The following is a 22804-nucleotide window of genomic DNA, read 5'->3' as shown; positions in this document are numbered from 1 at the left end:
GGAGGTGTTTTTGGACTCGGTGGTGCGGGAGGGATCCAGAAGTCATTTGAATCAGGGATTGTGAAGCTGTGGTGAAGCTTCTGCTGGAATCATTAAATTAAATTCTATGATTAGCGAATCCAAAAACAGACAAAACAGCCAGTCTTCCCGTGAATTGTCTTGAAATAATAATTGATACCTGGAAATTCCCATCTCGAGATGGTAATCACAGGCTTCGACTTTGACTCCTCTTTGTTCTCATTTTATTTTCACTCCGAGCATTAAATATTCCTTGAGAGGGGGAAATCAAAATTATAACTTAACAATTCGAGATAATTCATAATAATAAAGTGAGTAGTTGAACAAAAATTGTTTCATCCTGATCCAATAAGCGATCAGACAGTTTTCTTCAAACCGAATTTTTATATGATATTACGATATATTTGTATAACCCTTTTTTCCAGACAAAGACGAGAGCAGCAAAAGGTATCAATCCATATATCACCGATTACTCCTATTCGATAAATTCAGTTAACTAGTATAAATAAATTGTTGCTTCGTAGGCAACCAAGAAGCAACAGAATTTGACTCTGGTTGTGTGTATTTACGTGTAGATCGTCACGAACGCATGGTGAAGTGTCAGAGAAGCCACGGGATTGGTGGATGTTGTCTTTCGGTTATTCTGACGTTAAAATAACGAGAGTGGGGCTGACAGTGCACTGTTGACGTTTCATCAAAACAAAGCAGCGTCTGGCAATTCATAAGCATTTTATCCCAATAACTCGTGGCAAGTGCATCGTCCGTTGAATTCCGTCTGTGAAACGAATAACTGAAACGTACCCTCGGATCCCCTGGATTACTAGCAACTCAGACAATCGAATTGATAAATCAGTTAGTTTCTGGCTGTTATTTTTTTTTTTGGAGAAAATAAAAAACTAGTGAAGTGTAGATATGTCGTCGAAAGCGAAATTTACGTCGGACGAGAGTCTTGGTGGTGAGTGGCATTAATTTTCATTTATTCAATACCTCTGGCAATTGTTTTAGGGTGAAACAAAGGACTTTCTTGTCACAGCTGTCATTTTATGACCGCCATTTCGCGTGGCACCTCGATTTTACCCGCCTAGACGCCGACGTAAACAAATACTCAACTTTTGCGCCGCAATTGCAACTATTTGTTCGGGTTCTCTGTCGTATGGGTAAATCAATGCGCAGTTGACATCGAGCTGAAATTACGATGTGTTAATTGATTCGAGGGTAAATGCAAGAATTTTTTACAGGGGCGAGGAAAAAAGAGTGGTATGTTTTGCTCTGGACACGGGAAAAATTGCAATCTTCCTTCTGATTTTTTGAGGGGAAAATTGAGGCAATGCGATTTTCCATTCAAACAAAAAATGACTATTTTTCATGTTTGATTTGTGACATATATTGACATATATTGACCATTTGTTTTGCGGTTTGAAGATATTTTGAGAGGATAATTAAAATGGGATGAGATAAGTTATGGGGAAGGGATTTGCTGTTCTGGAATGTCGAGTGAGATTGATAAAATGCGACACATGTCCAAAATAAAATAAAATCTCGCTCACAGTATTTTTTGTGGCAGCACAGTAATACAAATCCAATTTCACGATTGGTTAGCGATTATTATCGTATGCCATGATTATTTTATTACCGAACCATTTGAAGTTGACGTTGCAGGAAGTTTCTTGAAACGATTGAAAACGATATTACGTGGCTGGAGGATCTTTTTAAATGAATAATTGATGGACAATGCATATTGCACTCTAGAAATGATTCTATTAGAAGCGGAATTAATTGATCAGCAGAAAGATCTAGAATTTCTTCGAATATTCAGAGTTCATTCGTTGCATTTTTTCAATTCTCATAATTTTAATTGGAGAATTTAATGATTTTTCCATTTCAACTCATTTCGAAAGGAAATCCGATTATATTTTTTACTGAGGTACAATCAACACGCGGTTTGTTACATCCTGTGTCGATGCATCTCGTTTTCATATTTCAATTTCCGGCTTTACGTAAATTGATGGGAATGAACCTGATAATTCTGCGGGAATTCTAATAATCGATGGGTTGTCGAATCACGGAATTTATATTAAATAAATGATCGAATTATTGACAACGTTCCACCCCTGAAAAATCGTGAAAGAAAATCTGAAAAGATGTCTACTTTCTTAATTCTATTAAAAACACAATAATTGTCGGAAAAATTATAATTGCACAAATTTTTCAGGAAATGTTTTCCTTTGATTGAACTTTCTATTTGATTCTCATTATTTTTGTAGTTCAACTTCAAGGTGAAAAAAGTCGATGAATTTAAAGAAATGAAATCACATTTATTGAAATTTTTTATTATAACGAAGGGAAATTTTGCAGTAAAATTTTCGCAATAAATGAGAACGTGGTGAAGGTCGCGAGTTGGTTTTCCCCCATTTTCCAACGGTACATTGTTTTACTTACGAACATATGACTCCGTTATCATCGAGATTGTAATGCGTCACGTAATTGAAGTTTATCTTATCCGAGACCACCCGGAAGTAACAAGTGCTCTAATGGCACAGGCGTTACAGAGGGAAAATGAAAGGACTTGTAATAAAGGGAAAGTGAAGGTATGCGAGAGCGATGGACTCGATATGACATCCAAATAAGACCATGCCGACGTAATTCTTAGGCAAGAAATTCCGATAATCGCCCCAGGAAATAAATAAAAATCGCAGTGATAAGGGGGCGAAGGGGCGAAAAAACGTTCGAGTCGCAATAGATATTTTTTCCCCAATTTATTGAACGCGGGTATCGATAATGCGAGAGAAGGCCGACACGATTGACTGATTGGGAACTGTTACGTCTCTGATCTAATTTCAGGAGCGAAAACTATTCGTATCATTTTTTTTTTCTGGGAAAAACGAAGAAAACCGCTGGAAATTGAAATAAATTACTGGGAAGAGGAAGTCTAGGTTTTAATCGCGGTATTGTCTCAGGATCGAGGAATTCCAGGGGATGGCGAAGAGAATAAAATATAACAGATTTTCTGAGAAGACAGAACTTTGTCTCTTGACCTTTCCCCTGGAATTCTTCATTACAATAATTTATGGCTTGACATGTCAATTTACGATGTAATTTATTACTATATTTATAACCACGAAATACAATTATGGGGAATCGGAGGGATTACAAATGTATTTTATTATCATTTTATCAGGAAACAAGAAAAGTTCCATTAATAATAAATTATTAACGATTAATTTACGGATTAGAATTGAATGGGAAATTCTATTTATTTCTATGATCTACAAAGAATCGCAGAATTCTCGGTGAATAATCTAAAATTACTACAAATCCATAAAAATCTTGGAATACACGAATCTCTTTATCTATCTCGGGTTCTGAGATATAGATTGCTCAGGGACTTAACTAGGAGCTAAGCCGACTTACTTGACTGCTGGAATGTTCTTCAAAGCAATTTGTTATTCCCAACGGATTTTCCTCTTTATTTTTCCTTTTTAATTCTATACATTTCGCATTCTCTCAATTGTACGGACTCTGTAAACGATTCAATAATACAGAGATAACATTTGTTTATTTTCTAAGTACTTCTAGTTGTTGCGCAGACGAATTGATGTTCTTTTCGAAAATTATTCGCCATCAAGCTAATTTAATCTTTGACTGAATCCGCTGTTATCCTCGTGTTTCTTATTGCAGTTGGCAAAAAATTATAGAATTTTCTTCGAAAGGACTAGAAATTTTTAATAGCCCGAAGACGTCAGTATGGAAATGACTGTTTTGTGGTTTACGAAGTTATCGATAAAAAATTCATTTACCATATTATTATCCTGAAATAATGACTGAAGTAATTGACTATTCAATATTTCATTGTTTTTACCACTTTATTTTTATTATGCATTTACAATCTCCAGGGGATAATTTCGAAAGAAGGATTAATTAATTGATTTTTGGAGTGTTCTGACTGAAATTATTTAAATTTCGGGTGGAATATTCACTTGAGTCCAAAGAATTCACATTTATTTTAAGGAAGAGAATCTAGATGAAATCGGGAGTTAGTGGAATTAATAAAAGAATTTTCTTTGGACGTAAATGTTTTTTTTCCGGAGATGGCACAAACGGCCCCTGGAGTATAAATTTTTCAAGTTCCCCATAAATTCTCTGTTCGCCTCTGAAATTTCCATCATTGTTACTTTGTAATTCTCTGGAAAAATAATAATTAATTCCCATCCCTCCAACACGTGTTCCACTAGAAGTAAAAGGGAGCGAAAATAAAACGGTGATACGATTAAATTCTAAATTTAGTCATGTGTACGTAGTCTGTAGGAGGAAGAAGTACAGAAGTGAGATGAAGTACATCCGTTTGGGTGCGCCTGGGGTTTATCGTGTGTTCCGTGAATTGTTTATGCATTTTTCATATTTCTAGTGGAGGAGTGGAAAAAGGAGTGGATAAAAATCATTTATTTTTTCCAAAATTCCTACAAAACTAATGAAAATAGAAATTAATTTCCTCTTAATTACTCCAGACTTGAATTTTGACTCAATTGCACCCCCACATTCTGAATTATTGTCATTTAAATAAATTTCCATTCCACTTACATATTATATATATATAATTTTTCGAAGGACTTGGGTCGATGACTATAATTACGCATTTGTCAACAATTGCTTTTTTCTTTTTCATTAAACACAATATTAATTGATTGAAAAATTGATTGAAAAAATTCTCGAAGGTGATAAATCAGGAAAATGCGAAATTCATGTCGAGCCTGAGGACCTGAAGGACACGCGTTGGAGCTCGCGTGAAAAGATCCACGCGATTGAATTCGCCACTTGGCACGACTACGTGACTGATGTCAGGAAACGACAGACACGTGTGTTGTTACACGTCACAACGTACAACATTCAAATACCACTGGCTTCAATCGGTCAGAGGATTTTTGTCTGACATGTCCTTGAATGGGGAACAGTACGAGAACGCCTTTGTTAATTATTTCTGGCCTGCGAACGCTCCCTTCTCCGATCTCGTTCGGCTCCCCAAAAATTACAGAGAAAAGAGTCAAAGGAAAATTTGCATTTCTGAATTTCCTGACGTCTAAATGTTCTTTGTTGAGCTATCGTCGATGCCAATAAATAAGCAGTAAATACCTCCGTTGACTTTCTCCAACGCGTGCTGATAAACTGTTGAAGAACAACGAGTAAAAGACCATGAACTGTTGTTAATCAAAATATAACGAGTTTTTCCACAATAATAAAGAGATCATTATTTCACTGGGTTATCGAACTGCATTTGAGTAAGACAGCCTTCAAACTAGATCGAGCTCAGCCTCGGGTTTACTGAACTCGTTGGCACTTCACTGGGATTCCCATTATTCATTCATTCCATTTTACCACTGCAGGATACAAACAAGTAGTTCGATAAATAGGTCTTTGCAAGAGCTATTCCAGTGGTATGTAATTGCGTGAAGTGACTTTCATTTCCTTGATTATGTTTCTTTATCGGAAATCATTGTCTGAGACATTTACGTTGTGTAATTTTTTGGTAATAATTTTTTTTTTCTTTTTCAGAATCATGGGTGGAATTGAATGCTGCTCCAGCTGACAGGGTGACACCTCTACCTTTTGGCAGTGGTGGCGAAGAGTATCTTCGTTTACTTCGTGAAGCTCAGCGTGACTCCACCCAGTCATCAGCCAGACATTCCCTGGCCTCATCCAGAAGAGATACACCAAGAGACAGGTGACAGAAAAATTATTAATTTACCTGAGTTTTACCGCGGAAGTCCACGAGTAACTTAATGATGAGCACTTGAACCTGTGAGGCAGGAAAAATGGGAAAATTGGGGCAAAAAAATTATTTCGTAAATTCAAAGAAAATACTCTAGAATTTTTAATAATAAAATATTGTTTTTCATTCATTCAATTCTCATATTATCTGTGAATATTTTTTCTTTTATTGATTCATTATTATTATTATCGTTATTATTATTATTATTATTATTATTATATATCTTTAATTTTGCTTGCCTCTGAAAAGTTGGGAATCAGATGTTCGATATGTGCACAGGCATCAGTCGAACGGAGGAATTCGCGTGAATTCGAGAATAAAAGATTCGTTGGGGCTCTTTGTCGTCGTTATCGCTGAGAAAGTGACTTGTCGTTGTAACAAAGAGTCTCCGGAAATATCAATGGAATATTAAATCCTCTGCTTGTTTGGTTTCAGCCCCAAGAGTCCCCCAAACAGTCCAAACACTGAGCTGTCCACTGAGGATGATCTCACCGGGGTCTACATTAATTATGGCTGCTGCAAGGTAAGTCGAGAGAAATATCCTAATACCAATTATAATAAACATAATGAATAATATTCATACCACACTTATAATATTCATATTCGTGTCATTCATGAAAGATTTTCAAATATTTCACTGAAAAATTTAATGAACGCTAATTGATGACTTTGATTTATTTTTTTATAATTGGGATTATTACTATTACACCTAGTATTCAAGAAAATTCGAACGTAATAAATTAAATATTGAATTAAATCAGTCGAAAGTATTATTAAAGATATGATTTAATTGGGGAGGTATTCGCGTACTGAAGCTGTTCTGGAAAATGTTCATTCGAATGTATTTTTATTCATCATGAATAATTTCAATCTTCTTTATTCCCTCGAAATGATTTCTGAGTCGTCCTTGACCGACAGGCGAACGTCAACGTCGTGGCCTGATAATCGATCAGTGTATGTTCACTTGATGCAAGTACAGTCTAACATTTTCCTGAAACATGGAAAGTGTAATTGACTCACGGAATTTTCATACGCGTCAGGTTTCTCGGGTCTTTCGATCTCCTAGGGGATTTTAGAGTATGACTAAGAGTTATTTTGCGCATGGTCTTTGGCCTTGGATTATAAATTTTTGCACTTTTCCGGTGATCGATCGCTCAGTGAAACTCAAGGAAATCGTTTTCATTTATTTTTCTTCTCATTGTTTTCCCTCTCGGGTTTTGCTCTCACGCTAATGCTCATCACCACGTGCGTAAACAAGAGTAGACTATCAAGTGGATGAACAAATACAATGGTGTTGTATTTCCCAAGATATTGTGGATTTTTATGTTTTTATGAACAATTCAAGATCTGCGCTGCGGTAGTTGCGTTTAAAAAATTTCTAGAGACTTTTGAAATCTTTGAAATTTGATTTATTTAATTAGTGAATCCGGAATTTGCTTTATGGATTAGTTAATCACCCGTCAATCGATGAATTGATAAATTAATTCATATTTTACCTTCAAATCTAGAGATTAATTTTCATAAACAATTGATCTTTTCACGCGCATTTTTTTCGCTTTGCCGTCTAAAAATCAGATTGCGACGTTACATAGATTTCTCCTATCAGCTATAACTTCCCGATATTTTATGATCTTTCAAACTAGCAATACGTGTTTCGTCATTTAATTTTTCTATTTCATCACCTCTTCATATCAATATCGAGTTGATTAAAAATTTAATGAGAAGAGCGATTCACTGGGGCTTTAAGTTTTTCAAATGAAATTAATCCTGGCGTGGAGGATTTAAAGAATATTTAAAGAAAGGCAACAGTGAAGTGGGAAAGGACTGTGAAACCGGTCCTCGATCTGAAGTGGTAAAGATACATAATGAGAAGAAAAAATTCTCTGCAAGTTATGAGTCAGATATTGGCCATGTTGAGTCACAGGCAATGTTGGCGCTCGTGGCACAGATAGAAGCGTATTTTCAACCAATCGTCGTCTTCGATCCAAGCTCACGCCATCCACGAAACTCGTTTCCACCGCCAACTCAACTCGTCCATTCAATTAGAAAAACGTGTGCATCAAATGCTGTAAATAAACTGCAAGTTCCCAGGAAACTTATACTTCACGAAACTGTATTATTTGTTGAAAGACTTGACTCAGCCTCAATTATCCCATTAATTACTATTGATTTGACATTTATTCCGCGATCGCATCACCATTTCCCTTTTCATATACACGACATTACAGAAATTTCAGAAATATCGACGTAACACTAATTTTTTTGACAGTCATCCATTAATTTTTTCATTCCATCATTTAATTATTTCTCTATTTTTCATGACAATCGGGGACTGGTGAAAGGGGGCATGTCGACTCAAGTTCGGCGAGTCTTTCGAAAATATCTCGAAAACTAAAAGAGATAATTAAATTTTCGATTAAACCTTTTAGCTCGAGATAATCGAGACCTTTAAAAAAGAATATAACAAAAATTTCTTTATCTCTGTTAGTTTCAGAGATATATTCAAAACTGAATGGACAGTAGTTGATGTTTTCATCCACGAATGATCCTGGAGGTTTTCTTTATTTATTAATATTTTCCCCGTGTACACCTGGTGTTGCAGATCGAATGAACTCGCTTCACGAGTTAAATTTAAGTTGAGTGGTAATTTATGTTCATTTTAATCGAGCCGTATCAAATTTAGTATCAAAACTTTTTAGTACAGCTGTCTCGTCCACAAACGACGTACCGTTTTGGTGCCAAGTTTCGATTCCCACGCAGTGGCAATGCACCTCGATACAAAGTTACTTGACAGCGTCTTTAAAGACACCTAAAATAGCCACCACATCTAAAACCCACCATTAAAGCGAGACAATTTCCCGCTGTCATTTGATTTTCCTTTTCTTTCTACGACGCAATAAATTCTATCGACACGAGGTCACTCGCCCGGTTGCTTCCTCTGTCCCCAGGATCGATATACATTTCTAAATGACGGAGATCATTTTTTTTATTGTCCACTGGTGGATGCTCTTATTGATATCCCATCACGCTGATAAGCCATTGACACGGATGGAATTATCTCTCCCGTGAGCTGATGGATGATGAAAAAACCAAGTTCATTAATGCGCAATTGATTTTTTCGGTGATAATTAAACGGTTGGTAATGGGTATTTTATTTATATTGAAGGACGCTGGGGACTTGTTGGAGAAGGGGTCTGAGTGGACGTACGACGAGTGGAGCTCACGTCCTGATCAAATACCACCGAAGTACGTATTTTTCAATTCAGCTGTCAGTGAAGTCGAGTTTTTGAGATATATCTCTGAATGCAAGGGAGATAGAGAAATTTTCCTCTAGGTCTTTTTCAGAGAGGGTAATGAGAGCTAGGGAAAAGGTCATTACAAAAATTTCGCTCTCCCTCCTAGATTCAGAGATATTCTTCGAAAATTGAAAGATCTACTGAATTGACTTGGTGTTGTTTATTCATTGCCACGTGCGGGTTTGTTGGCAATTGAAATGATCGGTGATTAATGCTCATGTTAATTAACAGAGACTGGAAGTTCAAGCATCCCCAGGGGATGTTCAAGAGAAAAACCTACTCGATTCGAACTGCTAAAGTTGGGAAGAATGGGCTCTTCTCCAAGGAGGTTCTTTATACACTGTTTCTGTCAAATCTGCTGTCACTCCTCATCGGCACTGGATTCGGGTGAGTTGACAATTGTTAAACAGCAAAGAAGTTTCATTCTCTCGTCTTTATCTCTTCCCAACAGAATTGAAGCAGTTCTTTTTAAATGTATAGAATTATTTCAATTTTTTCATTGCAGTTTTTATTTTAATTGTTTTAGGGTTTGGCTGACTAGACGAAGTATCTTGATTTCTCGTGTTGCCATCGAGTGAGTGAACTTCATCCACCGATGAAGCCTGAAAAAGTTGAGGGAAGTAAAAGGGAGGGATTGACAGAATAATATTGGAAAGAGGGGGACGAAAGAAAGACTGAGTGCCCGCGGGGATTTAAACCCATGTTTAATCTAAGAAAAATTTAACCACAGTCTGCACATCTATTCTCAAGAAAATTCCCCCAGGACACAGAGACATGAGTACAGATCCACCTGCAGGGAATCCTGCAGGGAGTGTCACAATTGATTATTATTTTATTAAAAAGAGTGTCGTAGTCTTGGATTGATCTTCTCACCTATTCACATTTCCGTCGCTTTAATGAGATATTCGATATTTGGGGGTGATACCTGCGTCTTGATGATTTATCTTTCTGCAGATTGTGAATGAAAGTGAGAGATTCAAGGGAGATTGAAGAGAAAACTATGAACATGTCCAATTTTATACAGTTTCTAAAAACATTTCTAACTGCGATAGTTTGGTAGGTGATAGCATCATTAGTATTTATGCATAATTTTTATTCGTTGAATAAATTACGACGAGCCGATCGGCATTGATTATCAGTAATTTTCACGACTCATCCTTCTCGGTTTCTTTCGAACCCAAAAAAAAGAGAAGATACGAGTGGACGAAGTGATCGGGGCAATTGGATAAATTTTACCAGATGCATGCACTCTAATTCAATCTTAATTATCCATTAACTAGATAATTAAATTAAATTAAATCTCGCTTAAAATCTCTTAGATTCGCAGATGACCTACAAAAATCGACTGGTATTTTTTTTATTTTTTCAACGGCGTGCATTAGAATAAATTTAGGATGCATAGAAATTATTTTTGTAATGCATTCGGAGTGGTGTATTGAAATGATTTTCGATGATAAATTGTTATCAGTGCCCCCACCTGAATTTCCTTCAGTTAATCAATGCCCGCGCGGTTTATTTACGGCCAATAATGAGTGACGTTGATCGATTGCATTAAAACATTTTTATATTATCCATAATTCTTCGTTATCTTTAAAAAAAAAAAACAATTGAAGCTCGAGACACGGTTTTGTTTTGAAAGAAGTCTTCGGAAGCAAAATTGGTTTTCCACAATTTTTTCTGTTCTTTTCAATCATTCGAATTCTTCGTAATTATCGAATTAACATTTATTGGAATGTAATAGTGGTAATGCAAAGTGTACGTTTAGTTCTTCCTTTAGTATAGTAGAATTCCGTTATAGTTGCTCTCGTTATAGTCGCACCACTTCTCTATTTTTTTTTTCGCGTATCTTTCGCTACCTCCGGGCTACAATATGTAAACAATCTATTGTTTCCGGTGAAGAATTGAATTCCGGGCAAAATGAGCCAAAATATAAATTTCTTTTGTATTCAAATTTTGTACGCGACTATAATGGGAGTCTATTGTATACGGTGTTGTATGTGATGAACAAAATGAAAGAGTGGGTTAATAATTGGTATCAAATATTCGTTAATCACATTTCGCTCCAGCTGACGAGAACACTTTTTTTTTTCTGTGACGTTTCATTTGAATGTAGAAATAGTTTCGGGAGCTATATAACTTTGTGTTTTCACGGTTTGTTTGTAAGTGCATATGAAAAATGAAGCATTTTGTAAATTTATAAATATCAATTTATAGATTAAAAAAATTAGTGGTCTTTCATCATGAAAATTATTCAAATAAAATTGGATAAAGTATATTCTTTTCTGTTATTTATTCATTTCCTCTCCAAATTCCTCATTGCCTCTGAAAATTTCGAATTTTTCAATTTCAGTGAATACCTCCTCGATTCTCATGCTCTCCTGATATTTTTTTGAAAATTTCGAATTTTTCACTGAGTACCAATTTCGAAACGCAGCTGCATCGTAGTACTGCACCCCAAGAGAGGGAGGGCGCCACACGCAATGGGGGTGTCTGCCCGTCAGCCGACTCGGTAACTTTTTTGCCCCCATGTGACCCTTAACCAAGTCCAATTAAGCCTAAACCAAATCCACTAACCCTTAACCGAATCCAATTAACCCTTAACGAGAACAGTTAAAGTTCCAATTGACCCTTAACCAAATCCACTAACCCTTAACCAAGTCCAATTAAGCCTAAACCAAATCCACTAACCCTTAACCGAATCCAATTAACCCTTAACAAGAACAGTTAAAGTTTCACTTTTCTCTTTACGGGTTCATTTGAAGTTTAACTGTTCTTGTTAAGGGTTAATTGGATTCGGTTAAGGGTTAGTGGATTTGGTTTAGGCTTAATTGGACTTGGTTAAGGGTTAGTGGATTTGGTTAAGGGTTAATTGGACTTGGTTAAGGGTCACATGGGGGCACAAAAGTTACCGAGTCGGCTGACGGGCAGACACCCCCATTGCGTGTGGCGCCCTCTCTCTCTTGGGGTGCAGTACTACGATGCAGCTGGGGTCACTCGAACCCCCGGAACTGAGCCTCTACTTTAGTCAATCCTCTTTGGTCTCCACCCGCAAAATTTAAAATCTCGAGGAGTGATGGGAAACCGGTGGCCTCATCACATCAGTTAACCTCTGGAAAATCAAAACAAACCCTGAAATTGATCAGTCGTCCTCGGGAAGGACCTCCCCCCATCATGGACAGCCGGAGCAACTCCAAAGAGGACCTGGATGCCTCAATAGCTCTTTTGAATCAGGAGAATCACCAACGTAAGTCCCTTTTGAGGTTAACCACGAAGACAACCACTCCGAAGCGTATCTCCCTCCACCAGAGTGTTCTGACTCGAAAGAATCCAGAACTTCTCCAAAACTCGAGCTTCTCCAGAGACTCCCTTACCTCAGTGAAGCATGACACCTCGGAAGTCGACCTATCGGTGTCTCTGCTGCCCTCAGAGCTGGCAAAATTTTCGAAACTCTACAATCTGCCTAGCCAGGACTCCCTGGACGCCTCGACCACCTTAAATCGGAGCAACTGGTCCCTCCAGGAGATGATGGACGACAGTACCGCTACTGGAATAATCCTCAAGTCCGACAAGCCCTGGAGGAAAGCCAACTCCAAGCTCTTCCAGGAGTTCCTGGAGATCGTCCAGTCTCATGCGTCAGAGCTACAGATATTCGATACGATCGCCGACTTCATTCAGATCTGCTCAGATACTCTGGACATCATGAGGGGAATGCAGTCCAAGGTCAACGACGCTGAGCTCTCCGATGAGGAGACTAGTCTGGAAAACGAGAGGAACACCTGGAGACTCATCTACTGTCTCTACCAGAATCGTTTGGCTTCCATGAATCATCAGAACGAGATGGATACAGATGTGAACAGAAATATCTCCGAGAAGGACGTAATTACGAATCTTCTGAAGAACGAGCCCCAGGTCAGAGAATATCAACTGATAATCGATTGGCTGGAGAAAAATGCAATGGACCAGGCGGCGATGCTCCCGAAGATCGAGTACTTCACAGACAAGACAGTAGCCTGGGAGAATACCCTGCACCAGCTCCAGAATCGCCAGTCGAGTATCTCCTTTGGTTCAGCTCGTCCCCTGGTGACATCCCTGGATCCAGACGCTCCCATCCGCGAAGGGAAGCCCCTTCACGACCTGGACAAAGAGGACGACGCGAGACTGGAGAAACGAATGTTCATAGAAGTGCGATGTGGTCGTCTGCAGCGAGCCCAGGAACTGGCGATTCACTGCGGCCAACCATGGAGGGCAGCTTGCCTAATTGGCTGGCAGCCCCACCACGATCCCAACTACCAAAATCCACTGACAGACACGAAACTCCCCATCGAGGGTAACCCCAACAGATCCCTCTGGAAACTGAACGCCTGGTACCTCTCCCAGGATACGAGATTCGGTGCTTTTTATCGTGGCATCTACGCGAGTCTCTGTGGCAACTTAAAACAGCTCCTCGCAGTCTCCAGGTCCTGGCAGGACGCCCTCTGGGCTCACATGAAAACCCTCATGGACATCGAGGTCGAGTCAGAGCTCCAGGGCATCATGGCGAAGAACTACGCGAAGTTACCAGAGGAGTACTGGAAGTCCAGAAAAACTTTGGAGGACGTTTTCGATGATTTGCAGGCCTCGAATGACCCCAGCATCAGGACGGAGGCGATGAGGCCTGACCATCTCATCCAGAAATACCTTATTCTCGATCAGATACCCAAACTCATGGATGTGATCGAAGAGTGGATTGACAACACCAACTGCAATCCTCAGTTCATCCGGTTTCTGGCTCACCTGGTGCTGCTGTTCAGGCAAATTGGCAAGAGTTGTGACGATGTCGTGGGGAATAAAGTACTTCTCAATTATGTCAAGGTACTGATTGAGATCGGGGATCCCATCCTCATAGCCTTCTACACAGCCAGCCTCCCCCAGGACGAGCAGATCAGCATTTATGCTGGCTATCTCGAGGGAGTCAGGGAATTTGAGATGAGGAAAAAATGTTTGACTGCTGCTGAGGACGCAAATCTCAATGTCGAAGCCATCACCAAGCTTGTCGTCGAGAACGTGAGAAATAAAAATGTTGACGAAGGGATTGATTACGAACTGAGTGCCAGGATCACCGAGGGTGATGTCGAAAAAATCGAGGCCTTGGACTGGCTGACGTTTTACCAGAGTCAGAGGGATGAGGCCCTCTGGCAGGCCAATGCACTCATCAGGTACTTCCTCACCTGTGAGAAGATCGACGCTGCTAGGAAGGCCTTTAATAAGATCCCACCCAATTCCATTGAGGTCGTCCTGATGGAACATCCATCCATGGAGACCACTGTCTCACAAATTGTCACCACAAATGAGGTTTTGTACAAGGCTTCGGCATCCATCAGGGAATATCTCTGTTATAAGGCTTACTTGGACGCTCAGGAGGGCTTCCAGGAGTGGTTCTCACATTTTCATCAGGGCAAACCCTCACCCTTGGAGACTTTACCCTCTTTTGCTACTTTCACTGAAAAAGTCGCTCACGATCATAAAAAAGCGCAGTATGAAGCCGAGATGGACAGATGGAAGTGCACAATGCAGCACCATACTAAGGTTGAGATTACACTTTATTACTCGTTCTTTACTGATGAATATTCAAATCACAGGAGATTTTTTTCTTAATCAAAATCGGTTTTAATATTTCACTCCGAGACCTCTCGTCTTTTATAATATCTAAATTCCCTTCAAATTCTTATTATCCGTCGTACATAATATGGCGAATCAATAAAATAATAACATTGACAATTTGAGAATAAATGTAGCTCCATAAAAGCAGGAGAAAAGGCTGTTTTTTTTTTCATTGGGAATTGGCTGTTACAGAAAATCTTCTGGTATTTGAAATAAAGTAAGCAATAGATTTGAATAAAATTCAGAGAATAATCGCAAATTTCAGGCTGTGAAACAATTACTTTTCAATGTTCTCCTCTTCCCCGATGGAGGCTGGCTAGTGGACAAAAATCCAGAGAGCCTGGAGCAGCGTCCTGAGCACGCCCTTCGCCAGCATCAGCTGCGAAAACTGAGGAACCTCTGTATTCCCAAAGTTACACTTCTCCTGCTCAACGTAATGTCCCAGATGAATGAGCACGGGGGCTGCATCGAGCTCGCCGATACAATCGCCTCAGAGCAGTACAAACTCTACCAGATATTCTCTAAGGAACGTATTCGCGAGGTTTACAGAAAAATCTGTGAGTCCTCGGTTGCCCTGATGGACCAGAAGAAGGACCCCTGGGGATACCCAAGATGATGCCAATAATTCAGCGCTCCATTTCCTTCACTCAGTTGAGTTTACAAAACGATTCTTTTTTATTGTCAACCACACAAAGTGAATATAAAATTTTCATACATTTGTTAATTAATGAATAATCGTAATCATCGATAACTTGTAATAATGAGAAATAAATCATAAGAATAACAGTGGAATGAATATAACGAGTTAATCTTCATTTTGCTTTCAGAATTTTAAACACTGACCGATGCTCAAGAGACAATTCGATTTTTACCATTTTTTTAACATCGATTGATCATAAAAACTATTGACATTGCGGGAAAATTCTGCAGACGTTTTTTGTCGGAAATTTAATAATCCACAAAATACGTCATCTGATACTTCAACGTCGGACTGATAGTTCTTTAGATAAATGGGTAATTAAGAAAAATGTTAAATTCGACTTATCTAATTTTTCTACTTCACCCTGAATTACATCAATTATTTTGTAATTTCTGTTCTCAACTGAATTAGTCTAGTGTTGACAATGGCTGGTCAGCCAGGACGAAGCGATATTTCATTCGTGCACTTCTGCATCAATTAAAATTTCCCGCCACTCATTAAAATCGATCGCTAAATGCCTGAATGAATTAATGCAGTTGACAGTTATTGTACTTGATTACACATCGAGGAAATTACAGGGAATTACAATTGATAAACGATCGAGGCTGTCCTCGATTGAATCGCAGAAGGCGGACAAATGACACATGACAATAATCAACGAAATGTAATAAAGAAAAATGGATAATCCGAAAAAAAAAAAACGATGGGAGGACGAAAAATTTTTCAATCTAATTCTAATACGATATCCGAAGATGACTGCAACAGTCAAAAAGATTCTACGTTATACATATTATTGACAAAAATTCACTTCTCCATCTCTCAACATTTCAATGATATCTTGAATTATCGAAGATCGAAAAATTCTGATCAACTACATTTAAACATGTCCCACCTCGTTATCAGTACCTACGAGCAAGTAAAAAGCCTCAGGATTTAATGGGACAATCACATGAATGATCTTGCACTCGTTATCACCGTACTGGATTCATTATAAAACTCCACATGTAGAAATTCTGAACGGTACCCTAGCGATTCCAGCAACAATTTTGAACATTGAAATATTATACAGTGACCCTGACCCTCTTATTGTCTCGTTAATGAAGTCAATACGGTGACGGTGACTTTTCCTCTTTCAAATGTCAATTCTTTTTACAGTTTCTTCGATATGATATATGTATAGCAAAAGACGTTATCGCTTATTGTCTAGACGATAAATTCTGGATTTATTCTCAATTTCTCTGTTTCCTAAGAAGCTAGTGACCCTGGACAGTGCTGGGCTGCCTCGCAAGTCTTTTATTCTGTCCTCCGAATTATCGTTAATTGATATATTGAATGATATTTTTTTTCATTTTTAGACGTTTACGGTTTTATCCGGAGGTGGAGTAGTGAAAGAGGAGAAATTAATTATCATTGAATGATTATTCGGGGTATTACATTGTGATCTCAACGAACAATATGAAAAATATTGTTCATGTTGTTTGAATTTTCTTCATCTGTAAAAAAAATATTTCGACACTTGTTATTGCATTTCACCACTTCACTGCGGAATTTTCTATTTCTCTAGGTAATTCCTGTGGAATTTATATATTATTAAATATATTAAATTATTTATTTAAAAATCGGAGAGTGACTCTGGAAGCAGCCCCTTCGAGTCGTCGTCCTGGGTGTCTCATATACGAATGACATACCATTTTATTGTCAATTTCACAGAAGTAGGAGATTTATTCCGCTTACACTAAATAGATTTATATTTATATTGTATATATATATTTATTCCTTACCCAACTCAATTAACTTATATATTGAAATATGTTTTCTCCTTGCACATTAATTTGTCAGTGAGGAGTAATTTACTTTCATCGGTTTAGTACGGGAATTATTGTCCGCTGAATTTAATCTGTATTGTCGCAATTCGAAATATCATTTTTAAACATTAATTTAAAAATACTGGTGGATTAGCGCCTGCTGGATACGCTTATTGTCAAATCGTGCGGCTATTCGTAAGCTTAGGATTTTAAACATTTACAGTACCACGTATTTGAAAGTTCCAGTTAATCCGGTTGATCATCGTGGCAAATCTCACGATTTGTGCCAAAGAAGGAGCGAAAGTTTTCTGTGATTTTTCCTCTCTATTTTTTTTTTTGCAGTTATCTAGGTCGCGAGGATTGGATTGAATTTTTTTTAGTGATTAGAGATAATTTGGGGGACAACCCACTGGCAATTTTGGATGGACACTTGGATTCAAGATATTCTCCACGATTTAACGGAATTGCGGAATGAAACGTGAGAATTCTAAAATTGATAATTACGCTTATTATTCTAATTCGATTATGTATTCCTTTGATTTCTTGGTTTGATAGTTTTATCTCCGCTTTGAGTGTAGATCGAAAACATCGATGAATCGTTTGATTGAATTGCAATTTATCTCGGGGACATTCAGCTCACGGAATTTTCAAATTGTTCTTCAACTCTTCTGCTGGAATTTTTCTGTAAAAATTCTCAGGCATTATTTACCTAATCTTTTTTTCTATAAAATAGTACAAAAAAGTGGGAGGAATTTACGAGGATAAATCGGCAATTAAAAATGTGAAATCTAATTAATTATAATTTAATAACTTCGGGATTTGACTTCTCAATTGAAACTCAAGTCTTTCCCTTTTTTAGGAATAAAAAAAATAAGGAAAGAATTCGATTATCATAAAATATAGTCCCCAATAATGTGATCCAAGTGGGTGTCCAAAAATTTGTTCATAATTCCAATGGCAGAAACAACAAGAATGAATAAGTGACATGAAATCCTGCACCCAAGGCACGTTTTATACTTTCACTCTGTTGAAATAAGGTCCACACATCTAAACATTACATTATTATTGCATCAATACAGCACGCCAAACCATCTGATTCGATTCACGACAGATGCTGATGCTACGATGAATGTACCAATAAATGCTCTAAATTAATTACTCTCGATAATAATCAGACACAAATGTCAGAGAGACAGTACGTCCAAATTGATTATACATATTCATTATTGTCAAACAGACAGCATTTAACTTCGTTCCCCAATCGTATTCACTATCGATCCCCTTATCAGTATATATCTGTAATTATAAAATTATTATTAAAATCATTCTCTAATTATTTTGTGCAAAAATTTACACCATTTCACAGTGATTCCACTGTCTGACCATTCCTCATCGAAAACAAAGATAAAGAGTTATCAAATTCATTTGATTTTACAATTAATCAATTCTTTCATTAATACTTTCATTTGTTGTCACTCATTATTGAAGGAAAGATCATATTAATCAGTATTCTCTCTCCAATTCGCTCAATATTGTCGATTACCTCGAGAATAAACATTCAATCGAAAACAGTGAACACTCGATGCAGCTTTTATTGTCTGAGAGACCTCAGTCCCTCATGTATTGTCATGCTGCATCGAAAATTCCCTCATTTGTTCATGATATTGTCAATAATTTCGATTAATTTTTCCTTCACCTGCGGACGTGTATAATTCATTAATTTCACCCCACCACTCGCATCCCTCCCTTCCCCTACAGTAATGTATATATATAATATATGTATAATAATAATATGAAATATTGAATCTGATAGGTCTTAAAAATATCTCGCCAATCCTCTGTATAGCATTTCAATTTTACATGTTATGATTCTTACTCTAAGTACTTTCTTACAACCTTGAATTTTCTCGACTTTCTCTCATTATCCTTTTTTTTTTATTTCATTCGTTTGCCTTCGGTTTTGCGGCGTTAATTGTACGTGGCTGTATGTGCGATTAATTAATTGTCGGAAAATCGTGGGAACCAGTCGATTCATCTCAGGAGGACGTAGATGCTCATCAGGACTGGGAGATAATTCGCGATTTTTGCAGCGGTGCCAGCGGTACCGTGACGAGAACTGTACCCTGATTCTCGGACGTTGATCCTCCAGCCGAGATTTTTGTGCGAGTAACACTAGGTGGAAAATTAATATATCAATTAATATCAGGAGGAATTGAGGCTTTTAAATGGCGCCTAATTATCATCTCAATGATTTATTTATTTTAAATCAATTGAGACTGGAAAAATGACGGAAAAATCGGTATCATAGGCCCAGGGGATTATCCGATTAATTAATTCATTGATTGATTGATTGATCTATGACTTTTGGGGGAGAAAAGTGAATTTTTTTTTAATTCAATTTGTCCGTCAACAGGGGATTTTTTTTTTCATATATTCAACCTGCAGAGAATGTTAAAACCACCAAAACAGGAATAAAAAAATCCTCAAAATAATTCAACAGCTTCTTCTCTTCACCTGATAGTAGACAAGATCAGGCGTATCCTGGGTGACGGTCCATACAAGTTTGGCGGGTTCTCCCGAGTCGCATTCGAGTCTGAGAGTCTCGAAATAATTATCGAACGTAGGGGATTGAAGACTCATATCAATACCCTTGTGTGTCCACTCGCAATATCGTCCAGCAGCGGTGGGTTCTGGCTCACCCTCAGGACTGTACTTCACTCCAGCGAATACTTTTTCATTTCTCTGCTGGGGCTCACTTTTCTGGCCAAATCCACCCTCTGGACTGCTAGTGATATAAAATGGATGATAACGCGCTGGGTTCGCAGGATTGTTACCACCCTCGACGATGAAAGTATAAGTCTGTCCACGTTCCACTGTAATTTCAGGAATTAGAAGATCATTGATGTACCAGGCGATACCCCAGGAGGGCTGACCAGTGATCTTGGAGTATCCTCTCTTGTCACCGGTTGGACCAATTCTCGCTGTGAAATTGTTCTCGTCCATGATCATAGCTGGTGGCCATGGTATCAGATTGTCCTCTGGATCATCTGGAATATTGTACAAGGAATTGGTGCACTCGTGGACGTTCCTCGATGTGAAATCCATGCGGATGTCCTCGACGGTCTTGTCACCAGCCCAGTGAGCATTCGCCTCTCCTCGATCATTCAGAACACCGATAGCTGCTATCACACTCGTTTCACCGTTCTCTGGGATCATCCGGTCTTTTTCTGGTTCGTTTGTGCGAAGGGGACGCTTGTAAGTAACTGAGAAATAATCATTTCGTAATATCAAATAAGTCGAATAAGCGGATCGTTTTAATTGTAGCTGGGTAAATAGATATTTATGATAGGAAGATAAATAGCTATATTGATGTACCTGTTGTAATGCCATTCTTTCTTGTGCCATCTATCAAAACAGCATCATTCTTCCCTCCTACTCTCTCATCGGGGCAAACTCCTTTTCTACCATCGCACTGTGCTAAATCCGACATGTAGTAATCCTCAGCAATGAACTTCTTCTTTCTTTTGTCGTATCCAACTACCACCACATCACCACCTTCCATTTGTGCTTTTCCCTCAAGCCCAGACAGACCGAAGGCGACATACTGATCCTCCCTTATCCGTCCTGATACTCGCACCCATACGTCCTCACCCATAACTTCCCACTGCACTTGAACACGACCTTCCAATAATTCTTTGCAGTTGGTTAATTCCTGTCCACCGGGCCCTGGCATACCACCGATTGGAGGACTATTGCTTGTCTGTTATCATCATTCCCAGATTTAAATTATTATTCAATGATTATTCAATAATTATTAGGAAGAATTCAATTATACTCAGGTCAATTAAATTCAATTGAAAGCATCCTTATCTCAACTTTCGAATCCTCGATTCATACTTTTTTATCATTAATTATTCTTGTTTTTAAATTAAGGGTTTTCGATTTTTATTTATGAGCGTATTGAAGAAAAGAAAATTGTTGCTGTGTTGGAAGTTGATATAATGAAGCTATGAATTAAATTGTTTAAATATTGTTTATGATTTTCTGAACTTACGGGGTTGTACCACCATGGCGGCTATCCAGAGGAATTTAAAAATATTTAATCTCCAATTTAATTAATCCCGAACTCATTTCTCAATTAATTAAAAATATTCGTTTTTAAATAATTAATTCATCCCAATTATTGACACATTTTCGATAGAATGTCGAGTGAAAATAGAATGAAAGAAAAATATAATAAAATTGATAATAAAAAGTGGAACAATAGTTGTTGCATGAAATTATTACGATATATAATGGTAATATATAATGCCTATATTGGAAACGTGTTGGGTATGTATTATTAAATATATGTGTGGGAAATATATATATTATTTGGCGTGAGGAATTTAATGGAATGCCTATAGAGAAATATTGAGTGACTCACAGTGATTTTAGTTTGCCCCAATGCAGGTGGCACGTCCAGATCTTTTGGTATCATGACATGTCCGAAATTATGTTTGTACTGGACACACCAGACCGACAGCCAGTCAATATCAAATACAGTTGAACTGCCTGGCAGGACGATTTCAATATCCTCACCCTGGTACCCCCGTAGTTTTGTCAAACTGAAAAACATTGTATTACTCTAATTACAATTTGTCCTCTTAATATTTAATGGGAATTACCTTCCAATTTCATTTGGTACTTTGGTACCCATGATATTGGGCTCAGTGCCAGTTCCCACCCAGAAGTAGGCGTCGGGTCCTGCCCCGTCGTAATGCAAATTTGGTATGTAAAAGGTCTTGCTGTCCAGGATGCTGATGTTGCCACTTCGGAGGCCGTGGGCGAGACGGGAAAATTCGGGGAGAATTCTTGGCTTCGGGATGTCGAGATTCGGGGGTATTGCGATGTCACCAAAGTCCACCTGAAAGGAGTCCAGGATGAAAATCTCATCAGGCGGGGATGGGGATTAAGGGGTCGAAGGGTCCATCCATCATCCTCTCCTGTCCCGAGGGGATTTCCCTATTCGATAAGCGGAACATTCTGAAGAATTCAGGGCTCACTGGCCCAAAATAATCACTCTATTTTTTTAATTATGGAGATTTCCTTTTTTAATTGCTGTTAATTTGGGAATTTTTATTGGATTGCAGTGAAGATTAATGAGGCATCGTTAATGGACGCAGGCGAAAATATTGTGGAATTTGGAAGTGATTTTTCAGGTTCGGATTAATTATAGGATTAATTAATGGGAATTTATTGTTTTATTGTTATTATTTTGGTTTGGATAGGATAATTCGACTGCTGAAATCAGGAAAAATAATGAGTAATTGTAATGGAGAGAACGTAATTATCTTGAGATAGTCGATGGTGAATGAAAATCCGAATTTCCGAGTTTTTATTTTACTTTCATTGAGGATGATGGAAAAAGTTCATTTGAAAATTAACATCTCCCCGTTGTAATCTCCTCATAACGTTTGAGTTAATCCCAGACAGTCCCGGTGGATTTGCTCTCGCAATTCATGGAAAAAAATGTCTCTGAATAATGTGAGCAGTTATTTCAGAAAATCGCGAATTTACTTGATTTTATTTTAATAATCCG

At 37.9% G+C, this 22804-nt stretch overlaps 3 protein-coding genes across 3 annotated transcripts in view; 2 read left to right on the top strand and 1 right to left on the bottom strand.

Moving 5' to 3' along the window:
• The first annotated feature begins 671 nt into the window (after window positions 1–671).
• BNIP3 (BCL2 interacting protein 3) lies at window positions 672–10682 on the top strand. Its single transcript, XM_011300091.1, has 6 exons — window positions 672–973; window positions 5566–5734; window positions 6218–6305; window positions 8949–9028; window positions 9310–9465; window positions 9605–10682. The coding sequence occupies exons 1-6, from the start codon at window positions 931–933 to the stop codon at window positions 9654–9656; spliced, it is 588 nt and encodes a 195-aa protein (XP_011298393.1). The 5' UTR covers window positions 672–930; the 3' UTR covers window positions 9657–10682.
• Window positions 10683–12043: 1361 nt separating this feature from the next.
• Window positions 12044–18275, top strand: Nup107 (nuclear pore complex protein Nup107). Its single transcript, XM_011300079.1, has 2 exons — window positions 12044–14643; window positions 14984–18275. Exons 1-2 carry the CDS (start codon window positions 12250–12252, stop codon window positions 15332–15334), a joined length of 2745 nt encoding a protein of 914 aa, XP_011298381.1. The 5' UTR covers window positions 12044–12249; the 3' UTR covers window positions 15335–18275.
• LOC105265327 (protein Skeletor, isoforms B/C) overlaps window positions 17543–22804 on the bottom strand; it is a 19059-nt gene continuing 13797 nt past the window's right edge. The window contains exons 4-9 of the mRNA XM_011302769.1: window positions 21891–22129; window positions 21650–21830; window positions 21278–21298; window positions 20599–20983; window positions 19738–20486; window positions 17543–19395 (exon numbers count right to left, since the gene is read on the bottom strand). Of these exons, the coding sequence (XP_011301071.1) occupies window positions 19255–19395; window positions 19738–20486; window positions 20599–20983; window positions 21278–21298; window positions 21650–21830; window positions 21891–22129 (1716 nt within the window). The 3' untranslated portion in view covers window positions 17543–19254. The remainder of the gene's footprint in view (window positions 19396–19737; window positions 20487–20598; window positions 20984–21277; window positions 21299–21649; window positions 21831–21890; window positions 22130–22804) is intronic.

This window comes from Fopius arisanus, unplaced genomic scaffold, assembly GCF_000806365.1.
Source record: "Fopius arisanus strain USDA-PBARC FA_bdor unplaced genomic scaffold, ASM80636v1 scaffold00001, whole genome shotgun sequence".
NCBI lineage: Eukaryota > Metazoa > Arthropoda > Insecta > Hymenoptera > Braconidae > Fopius > Fopius arisanus.
Note: the sequence above shows the minus strand (reverse complement) of the source record. Positions and strands in the feature narration are given on the sequence as shown.